Genomic DNA, 11,396 nt, shown 5'->3' with positions numbered 1-11,396 from the left:
TAAAATTACATGTAACACAAAAACACCACATGGAATAAATACTAATCCAAACAGATTAACGATTGTGATACGAAAGTTTTTGGATTGAGTTTGAATTAACTCGAAAATGATATGACTCGAATGCTATAATTGTCTGGTCTAACTCCACGTAGGAATGACGTGTACTAATATGAGTAGCTGGAAGAAGGACGCATCGTGTCATATAAAACCAAGAAAACACACAGATCGTCACTCTTACCATAACTCGCAGAAATTGTAGCTATAGGTCGGTAGCAGAGAAAGCCAAGAATTCTCCCATAGCCTAATTAACACGAAGGGCAAGGGTTTAGGGTTTCGTCGAAATTGGGACGGACAGTCGAAGGTGGAGAATTAGGAAAGCTTGTAGCCATGGAAAGTGCCTTCGCGAGCGCTTCTGCAATCGTGGACCAGAGGCAAAAGATTGAACAGTACAAGCACATTCTCGCCTCTGTCATCTCATCAAATGACATCATTCAGGCTAAGAAGTTTATTGATCATAGTATATCTATCTTGCCCTAATTTTTGCTACTCTGTTTGCAAGTACTCCTTTGCTGGAGCTAATTGTTGGTTCTAAAACAACCTGCAGTATTATCCGACGATGTGCCGTTAGTGGTGTCGCGGCAGCTATTACAGACTTTTGCTCAGGAATTAGGTAGATTGGAGCCGGAGACTCAGAAGGAAATTGCTCATTATACGCTTGCTCAGATTCAGCCTCGGGTTGTTTCCTTCGAAGAACAGGTTAGTTTCGCTATTTTCATATTGTTATGTCATTATTTTCTCTATAGACTGGGGTTTTATGCACCGCATTAGTCTAAACTGATGCTTTTGGTGAATATATATCGCGTTAAGTGTCATTTCCATAAGCTGTTGAGCTTTTCACTGGTTTTATTTTGGTTCTGGTTAGTTCTAGGTCCGCTTCAGTTGTTTAAATTTTTACAAACGAGTGCCAAAGTGGAAAAAGCCTGTTTGGGATTTGTTAAGCTAACAGGGAATTCTTTTGATTTTATGAAATGCAGGTTTTAATAATTAGAGAAAAACTTGCTGAGCTATATGAGTCTGAACAACAGTGGTCAAAAGCAGCTCAGATGCTTAGTGGCATTGATCTAGACTCTGGAATGAGGTCTGAGAGTAAGAATCTTGTATATTTAGTCATGGGAGTGAGGAAAATTCTCTTGTTGTTGTTATAATTATTTTAAATACATGATGCTTGCTTGGGAAAATACATGTATATTTCTTTGTTTTATTTGTCAGGGTCATTGATGATACATTCAGGCTATCAAAATGCGTGCAAATTGCTCGCTTATATCTAGAGGTATAGAGTGATATTCAATGCTATCTTACTTAATGAATTGATTAATGAGCATTACTTTCATGGGTTGCCCTTAAATGACTTGTCAATGTATCTCTCGCACCCTTATTTTCGATAATGTTATGGTATAACAGAAATAGACAGACAGCAGATAGCATAAAATGTTGTGGTGTAAATAAATCACTCTTATGATCTGAGGAGTGAAAATTATTATTTGGTACATGTGTTCTCATAACAATCAAAAGCTAATGAAGATTTATATCAACCCAAAGTATTGGTGAAGTCAGAAGTAGAACAGTATGCCTTTGTTGGTTCTTTAGTGTCGTTATCGGCATCCAGATGGATACTTTTGCCTAGGTCTAACTAGTATAATGGCTGAGATGTTTTATGTGCGGACTCATCATCCATGTCTCTGACGCGTTTTACCTTGTCCTTTCTGAGGGATCCTATTTGAGTTGCTGACAATATATTTAGTGGAAACCATGTTTGCTTGGTTGCCTTTTTTTGTAACACAAAATCTAGTTAATCTTTTCATACTAAAATCAGTATGGATCAATATATTTCATTATTTCGAAATTGTTTTTAACTGGGATTGGGTCTTTAGGTTCCAACACACCTAAGCAAGGATGGAGTGAATATCCGTCTTGTTGGCTTAAAGTTCTTTTACAATTGGTACTGGTATTTTCTCATTCTTTAGTTTTGCAGGATGATGATGCAGTTAATGCCGAGGCTTTCATCAATAAAGCGTCATTTCTGGTTAGCAGCAGCCAGCATGAAGTATTGAACTTACAATACAAGGTTTGCATCATTCCATAAATTTTCAAAGTTAGTGTAGGAAACAAATATTGTTAAATTGTTTTTTTTGCTTCTATTTTGTTGTTAGGTTTGTTATGCAAGGATTTTGGACTTGAAGAGGAAGTTTTTAGAAGCTGCACTCCGTTACTATGATATATCCCAAATTGAGAAGAGGCAAATAGGAGATGAGTATGTAACATTGTTATTTAATAGTGTCTTCTTGTTTATCATCATAAAAGCCCGAAGAAGCTTAAAAGCCTTCACATTTTGGATAGCAGATGAGCATTCAATATTTCATTGTCTTGCCTAAACTGTTTGTGTCTGAAATGTTGGTTTGATCTCGATGCACTGTGGTTTTAAGGCGCTTTTGTGTATTATTTCTACTGTTTCTGTATGACCCGCTTGTGTGTGCTATATTGGTTGGCCCTTGATGTATTGTGGCTTTGAAGTGGAATATATTTTAGATTCAGGATCTTGAAAGGATCACCGTTAGCCTATAGTGGATGCTAATATTTCATTATCTATGTGCCATCCTTAAATTTTCTGATTTTAATGTTCCACATTTTTAAAAGTTTAACTGGGTTTTCTTTGTTACCTGTTTCCTGCATTGTTTTTCCTTCTTTTTCTCTTAAGAACCTATTTTTGTTGCCTCAGCTTTAAGACCAGCAACTTCCTCTGTTCTGATAAGTTTTTAATATAGATATCATTTGCTTGTGAAAGCCTAGGCCTAAATTATTATCCTTTTTATTGTATTTCTTGAAGAACCATTGACGAGGAAGCTCTGGAACAAGCACTGTCTGCTGCTGTGACATGCACAATCTTGGCAGCTGCAGGTCCTCAGCGCTCCCGTGTTCTTGCTACCTTGTACAAGGTAAACATGCCTACTGCATAGAAAATTCATTTATGAAAATTATTTGCTTCATTCTGCTGTCAGAGATATTAATATAATAGGGATATGGTTCAGGATGAACGTTGCTCGAAGCTAAAAATTTATCCTATACTGCAAAAGGTTCTCCTCTCACTCTTCCTCTCTATTTACATGTTCTCATAAAACAACATGATCAATACATTACTGCTTCCATTTTTGTTTTTACGTATTAATAATATATAAATGGGAAAATTTACAAAACTTGCCAGGTGTATTTGGAGAGAATTTTGAGAAAACCCGAAATTGACGCATTTGCTGAAGAACTAAAAGCACATCAGGTAATAAACTATTTTCCTACTGTTGTGGGATTCTGATTCATTTGCCATTATTCATTACTATCTGATAATAATACCTTGTTTTGGTGCATGAACAGAAAGCAATTCTTCCAGACAATTTTACTGTTCTGGATCGCGCCATGATTGAGCACAATCTCTTAAGTGCAAGTAAACTTTACACAAATATAAGGTGGACAGTACAAAGATTTTTGATTTCTTCTTTCTTTAAATTTCTTTGCATGTGTTACTGTACTAAGTTATAGTTTCTGATCTTTTTCTCAATTATAACTCTCCTGTAGTTTTGATGAGTTGGGCACATTGCTGGGTATTCCTCCAAATAAGGTACAGTTTTCCCAAGTTTTAGAAAGTTAGTGTACAGTAATTGCATTTCTTCTTAAAAAAATGTTTTACTGCTTTACTTAGAATTCTATATGAAGTTACTTAACTTTTGCTGGTGACGCTAATTGCTGTAGTATATTCTTACCATTTTCTTTACCCCTTGTATTTCAAGAGTTTACAATCTGATGATTGGCTCTATGTTTCTCCACTACCCTTTTTTTAATCATGAAAGCTTTACCTTTGCTGTTGTAACAGACTGTAAATTGCGTAAATGTATGCCTATTTGAGTCCTGTGATCTGCAAGTTCACTAGATCTGCCATGTTTCGTTAATAGCTTCTCTATGCTTTTGGTTTATATTAAATATTTTGAAGAATTGATTGTGCAGAAAAGATCAACAAAGTATTTGTTGTATCTTGCATCTTGTCCTTGGTTTTGTTTTTCTTTCAGTATTCCTCTTTCCCACTCTCACGTGTCATACTTTCACTGGGAATATACGTTCATGTCTTGGTTCATCTATCTCTATTCTCAAAACTTGAATATACATGTGCTCTTGCTTGCAGGCAGAAAAGATAGCATCGAGAATGATTTATGAGGATAGAATGAGGGGATCAATTGATCAGGTATGAACTGCTATAATCGTATTTCCCAACTGATAATAACTTTTTGTTGATCATAATGAGTTGTGTTATTTCGATTTGTCAGAAATACTAGTTATGAACATGATCCATTTGAGAGACTGGCTTGTAATATTTTTACTCTCTTTTTGGTATGATAACTCTTTTGTTAAGAATGAACTGAAAAACTGGAGAGAGAGAGAGATAGGGGCAGGGGACGTGTTCGCGTCTCTGCTTTGTTCGTTTGGTTTGTTGTTTTGCAATTTGAAAAGATGAATCTAATTCTGGGGTTTTCTAGGAGTTCTGAATACCAAACCTTTTGGTTTTGGATATAAGCTTTCCCTGCATTAGATTCTGGCTGTGTTGGTGATCGACTGTATCTAAATTTTATATACACATCATCAGGTGGAAGCTGTTATTCATTTCGAGGATGATACCGAGGAGCTACAACAATGGGATCAACAGGTGATTATCTGCCTTTATAGTTTCATGGAATTTTACTTGCATTAGGGCACAGAAATGGATGTATTAAACCTATGGCCCTTGAACTTTGGCTTTTCTTTCTTTATGATCCCTTGACTTCAAAACCGGATGTAGAAGTCCCTAAATTTTGTCCTTAATTAACATAAAGTCTCTTATGAAACTAAACAACCTCAAAATAGAAAAATCCAATAATTGAAGTTATTTAAATCCAAGTTTCCCATGGAACCATGATTTATGTTTTTCAAAATCCACTTTTTATCTCATGACTAAACAACACCTAGATGACATTAAAATAAAAAAGTTTAAGAATTGAAGTTGTTTAGAATATAATTTTCATCAGCTCTTCGATAAAAGGTTTACCTGCTATTGAAGTAGTCAAAGGTTAAAAGGATTTTTGTGTCCGGTTTTGAAGTGTGGGCATAGGGCATGGGGTGGGGTAATTTACCCTCAAAGAAATTGTTGAGGTTACTGGGGATAAAAACAATTTATTACCTTGTATACATTTTCATAATCTCTTTGTTCCTGTTGTGACTGTGCAGATTGTTGGCTTGTGTCAAGCCTTGAATGACGTGTTGGACAGTATGGCGAAAAAGGGCTTGTCAATCCCTGTCTAATCTCTCTACATCTTTTGATGGCTGAGTTGAGTTTGCTGATGGAATTGAATTAATTTGCACAAAATATTATTATGGGTGGTGCTTGTCCATGGCTTCTGTGCACAAAACATTCATTTTTTTTTTTGCCTTAAATAGTTGAGAAATCACAGTAATTTACTTTCTTGGTAAGACTTCGGGCAAATTTATTCACCCATAGTTCGTTCATATTAGCGAAAATATATTTATGCTTTTGTCAAAAAAGAAAATACAATTCTATCTTGGTCTAGCGAGTTGTGCTGTTGATTCGTTTTAATTCAATGCCCCTGAAACTTTTGTAGTAGTCGGCTCGGGTACACATTTTAGCTTTGTAGTTATTGGGCAACACATAGTGAGATCTTAATCCAATAGCCTGTATCTTTTGGTGCAATTTCAAAAATGAGTTTTTTTTTTTTTCTTTTTCTAATTAAAAGAAGAGGTGCAGTTTCAATTGGATAACCAGAAAATTGGAGGTGATATGAATTGCATATGATTTTTTTTGTATGCAGTTAGGTTCGAAATTTCACCAATTGGTGTAAAGGCAAGAACATTTCTTTCTGTATCGGTGTTTGTCATCTGTACTTTGTAGAGACGGAATGCAGGGGACAGATTACTACTTAAGTAAATGAAAAATAATACAATACTATGCAAAGTCGTTTAAGGTTTAGTGATTGATTTACCTCGATATTTCTTTGTTAAAACTCTTCATTTTTCATGTTAGAATCTCTTCCTATTTACTATGGTTTAGTTTTATGATGTTTTTGTTGATAGTATTTAATTCTAGGGTGGTTGTTCTTATTAAATAGTAGATCTCCTTCTTGCAGTAAATATTGGACAAAATTGAGGAAAAAATGATAAAATTGACAAAAGGTGAAGATAATGTATTAACTTTATGTTTGGCTTAGTTGATGTAAAATGGTGAAAATGTTGATTTTTTTATTTACATAGCATGTTGCTTTGATGTGTTTATGTACATAACGCTTTTTGGAACAGTTTATGAACATAACGTTAATAATAAATAAAATAATCATTAGATGTTTTATTAAAATTTTCTTAACAATGTAAATTATATTTTTTTAAAGGCTTAATATATTGGATCGGAGCTCTTGAATTGGGTTAAAAAATTTATTAATCTTATGTAAACAAAATTTGTTAGCTCTTTAAATGATCTATTAGTCATATTAATGGGAAAATTATAAAATTGGGTAAAATGAGAGATTTATTTACATATTTAGCCAATTTACTCAACCTATTACCTATCTAGACTATACTAGTTTTTGACTCGTGTGATGCACAGATTCATCTTAATATATAAAAATTAACAAAATATAATCTAATAATTACAATTAATGATATAAAGGTGCTATATAAATTAAATATTATTATTTTATTTTCACATTTAATTTAAATAATTTTTTTATAGATAAATATAATAACATAATTAAAATTAATATATTATATATTATATTATATTTTTTATCAGTAAAAAATGAGGAAGTGACATCTCAGCTCCATCATTACTGTTTTATATTATATATATATAGATATGGAGAGAATTAGAGAGATTTTATGGATTAATTTAAATTCTGTAGAACTCTTACATATAGTACGGATAAAATAATCTTTTTATAGATAAATATAATATAATTAAAATTAATATATTATATATTTTATCATCAAAAAAGGAGGAAGTGACACCTCAGCTCCATTGTTACTGTTTATATATATATATATATATATATATATATATATATATATATATATATATATATATATATAGAAAGAGAGAGAGAGAACTAGAGAGATTTTAGGGATTAATTTAAATTCTGTAGAACTCTTAGATATAGTACGGATAAAATAATCTTTTTATAGATAAATATAATAATATAATTAAAATTAACATATTATATCATATATTTTATCAGTAAAAAAGGAGGAAGTGACACCTCAGCTCCATCGTTACTGTTTTATATTATATATAGATAGGTAGAGAATTAGAGAAATTTTAGAGATTAATTTAAATTCTGTAGAACTCTTAGATATAGTATGGATAAAATAATAATTTTATAGATAAATATAAAATATAATTAAAATTAAAATTAAAATATTATATATTATATTATATTTTTTATCAGTAAAAAAGGAGAAAGTGACATCTCAACTCCATCGTTACTGTTTTATATTATATATAGATATATATGTAGTAGAGAATTAGAGAGATCTTAGGGATTAATTTAGATTCTATAGAACTTTTAAATGTAGATATGCAGAGAATTAGAGAGATTTTAAGTATTAATTTAAATTCTGTAGAACTCTTAGATATAGATATGCAGAGAATTAGAGAGATTTTAGGGATTAATTTAAATTCTGTAGAACTCTTAGATATAGTACGGATAAAATAATCTTTTTATAGATAAATATAATAATATAATTAAAATTAAAATATTATATATTATATTATGTTTTTTATCAGTAAAAAAAGAGGAAGTGACACCTCAGCTCCATCGTTACTGTTTTATATTATATATAGATTATATATTATATTATATATTTTATCAGTAAAAAAGGAGGAAGTGACACCTCAGCTCCATCGTTACTGTTTTATATTATATATAGATATGTAGAGAATTAGAGAGATTTTAGGGATTAATTTAGATTCTGTAGAACTTTTAGATATAGATATGAAGATAATTAACGAGATTTTAGGGATTAATTTAAATTCTGTAGAACTCTTAGATATAGTACGGATAAAATAATATTTATATAGATAAATATAATAATATAATTAAAATTAAAATATTATATATTATATTATGTTTTTTATCAGTAAAAAAAGTAGGAAGTGACACCTCAGCTCAATCGTCACTGTTTTATATTATATATAGATATGTAGAGAATTAGAGAGATTTTAGGGATTAATTTAGATTCTGTAGAACTTTTAGATATAGATATGCAGAGAATTAGAGAGATTTTAGAGATTAATTTAAATTCTGTAGAACTCTTAGATATAGTACGGATAAAATAATCTTTTTATCGATAAATATAATAATATAATTAAAATTAAAATATTATATATTATATTATGTTTTTTATCAGTAAAAAAGAAGTAAATGACACCTCAGCTCAATCGTTATTGTTTTATATTATATATAGATATGTAGAGAATTAGAGAGATTTTAGGGATTAATTTAAATTCTGTAGAACTCTTTGATATAGTACGGATAAAATAATATTTTTATAGATAAATATAATAATATAATTAAAATTAAAATATTATATATTATATTATATTTTTTATCAGTAAAAAAAGAGGAAGTGACACCCCAGCTCCATCGTTACTGTTTTATATATAGATATATGTAGACAATTAGAGAGATTTTAGAGATTAATTTAGATTCTGTAGAACTTTTAAATATAGATATGCAGAGAATTAGAGAGATTTTAGGGATTAATTTAAATTATGTAAAACTCTTAGATATAGTACGGATAAAATAATCTTTTTATAGATAAATATAATAATATAATTAAAATTAATATATTATATATTATATTATATTTTGTATCAGTAAAAAAAGGAGGAAGTGACACCTTAGCTCCATCATTACTGTTTTATATTATATATAGATATGTAGAGAATTAGAGAGATTTTAGGGATTAATTTAGATTCTGTAGAACTTTTAGATATAGATATGTAGAGAATTAGAGAGATTTTAGGGATTAATTTAAATTATGTAGAACTCTTAGATATAGTACGGATAAAATAATATTTTTATAGATAAATATAATAATATAATTAAAATTAAAATATTATATATTATATTATGTTTTTTATCAGTAAAAAAGGAGGAAGTGACACCTCAGCTCCATCATTACTGTTTTATATTATATATAGATTTTTATGACTTTCCAAAAATACCCTTCATATTATGAAATTTTTTAGTCTTTTTCTTTTTCCTTCCATCTGACTTCGCATATATGACTTTTACTTCGCAAATTCGCAATATGCTAATTAGCATAATGATTTTTACTTCGCAAATTCGTAATATGCTAATTCGCATATTGCACAATATGCGAAGCGAAGTGAGAATCTCTAAGCAATGCATGACATCTAGAGTGCTCATTTTCAAGCAATTGATTCGCATATACAGACAACAATTCATGCTGGATTCTCTCTAGCAACTTTGGCTCACTATTGGAATGGAGGTAATGGGGCAAACTCTATCTTTCTCTCGTTTTAGACACTCTTCAGCTTTTAACATATAGTCTGGACATGAATCTTCTAGAATTCAGTTTGATGCCTTCCGAGAATAATAAGCTGCTGTATCTTTAAGCATGACTGCTTCAAAGTCATTCTCATAGTAATCCATCTAGCCCATTCCAATTTCGACGAATATATCCAAGACATTCTTTAACAAAGTGATAGGGGCGTTTCGTCCCTATCTTTTAGCGTGATTTACGGTTTAATTTTGGATTAAATAAATAAGTTTAATTGCAAAAATAGAATGTTTTAATAAAATAACGAAATAAAAATAAAATCCGTACTTTCGGTTAATTATCTTTATTTTTTGATTAATTTAGAAAATAAAACGTCAAGCTAACTCGGCTCTCGAGAATTGTATTTCAGGTACGAGTAAGGAGTAAAAATCCACCGACATCCGCGGGGCGTATCACCCTCCACGCTGGGCGTGGAACACCAAGTCAGAAATGATTGCTCAATCCGCAGGCACCACGTGGGATTTACCCACTGTCACGCGGGGCGTCCTACCTTACACGCGGGGCGTATACGCAATGATAAGCTCAATCATAAATGTCAGACTGCATGGTCTTCCAAGTCAACTGCTCTCACGCGGGGCGTCCCAACCTACACGCGGGGCGTATATGGGAAGTTCTTCAATCTAAAGCTCCAGGGACTCATATACGCGAGGCGTCCGCTAGGCCACGCGAGGCGTAAAAGACTCATTTCAAGCCATTAAAGCTCAGGAGCTCAACCACGCGGAGCGTACCCCAGTCTACGCGGGGCGTGGTTGAGACAACAAGATCTGAATTTGGTCCACATGCAGGAGATTTCTGACGGAATGGGTCAATACGCGGGGCGTCCTCTACCATACGCGGGGCGTATCATGGGAATTCTGCAGAAATAATGTATCTCCATGCTTGTATCTTGTGAATTTACAATTCTACCCATAGCTTGATGTGTATAAATAAGAGTGACTAGCACTGATTTTGACAATCGAGAATTTTATGTATTGAGCTCTTGCTACATAGTTTTAGATTTTATATTTTTTTACATAGCAAAACTCTATCACCTTGAGAGCTTGTTCGTTGATTCCGGCATTCCGTCAAAGTTCCGTTCCATTTCCGTTCACCAAGCTCGAGAGTTCCACCTCCAAGTCCTAAGAGACGGCCTTGAGTCCGGTTAGCTAGTTCCGAGGGTGGATTCTTCCCTTTTCACTTGCTAATTAGCTTGTACTCTTCCTATGTACTAGGCTTGGTTGTATCCCATATTTACATTTTCCATATTTATAATTTATGATTCATAATCTCTTTTTCTATATATGTGTTGATGTTTGTTACTTGTTTTGATATTCGTAATTGATTATTGTGTAGGGGAATGCGATTTCCGACGCCATTCGGGCTATCTTTAGGGATTCATATAGGTGTTGCCTTACCAGAAGTGACGCTCCGAAAACCGTAGGAATTGACAAGCCACGGAACTTACGGGCCCTAATTTCTAATCCCAAGCATTAGACACGCCTTGACTAGGAACCACGTAGTCTAAGTACTTCACGGGTCGGTCACACTACACGTAGTCATCATTGCAAGAGTAAATCATTAACCGTATATATTGGGAGTCATTGTTTATCGTATTTATAACTTATCACCATCCATACCACTTCGTGGAGTTTTTGTTATATAAATTTGTCTCACCCGTAGTTAGGAGTAGTTTGTAGTTGTTCCCTGAATCAACTCAAAGCATTCACCGCTTAGATAACGTATAAAACCGA

General features: G+C 32.3%; 1 protein-coding gene across 1 annotated transcript; it reads left to right on the top strand.

Moving 5' to 3' along the window:
- Positions 1 to 227: 227 nt before the first annotated feature.
- Positions 228 to 5,791, top strand: LOC136200705 (COP9 signalosome complex subunit 4). Its single transcript, XM_065991127.1, has 14 exons — positions 228 to 517; positions 605 to 756; positions 1,035 to 1,138; positions 1,270 to 1,330; positions 2,033 to 2,125; positions 2,211 to 2,311; positions 2,885 to 2,993; positions 3,087 to 3,131; positions 3,260 to 3,328; positions 3,424 to 3,515; positions 3,625 to 3,667; positions 4,226 to 4,285; positions 4,685 to 4,744; positions 5,302 to 5,791. The coding sequence occupies exons 1-14, from the start codon at positions 388 to 390 to the stop codon at positions 5,374 to 5,376; spliced, it is 1,194 nt and encodes a 397-aa protein (XP_065847199.1). The 5' UTR covers positions 228 to 387; the 3' UTR covers positions 5,377 to 5,791.
- The last annotated feature ends 5,605 nt before the right edge of the window (positions 5,792 to 11,396 follow it).

This window comes from Euphorbia lathyris, chromosome 7 (assembly GCF_963576675.1).
Source record: "Euphorbia lathyris chromosome 7, ddEupLath1.1, whole genome shotgun sequence".
In the NCBI taxonomy this organism is placed as follows: domain Eukaryota; kingdom Viridiplantae; phylum Streptophyta; class Magnoliopsida; order Malpighiales; family Euphorbiaceae; genus Euphorbia; species Euphorbia lathyris.
This window is presented reverse-complemented; position numbering and strand designations above follow the sequence as displayed.

Bases quoted from the DNA above. Each gene is read 5' to 3' on its own strand.
- LOC136200705 (XM_065991127.1), top strand. From the start codon at position 388: ATGGAAAGTGCCTTCGCGAGCGCTTCTGCAATCGTGGACCAGAGGCAA. The intron at 2,312-2,884 runs GTATGTAACATT...TATTTCTTGAAG, and splicing joins AAGAGGCAAATAGGAGATGA to AACCATTGACGAGGAAGCTC. The intron at 3,668-4,225 runs GTACAGTTTTCC...TCTTGCTTGCAG, and splicing joins TGGGTATTCCTCCAAATAAG to GCAGAAAAGATAGCATCGAG.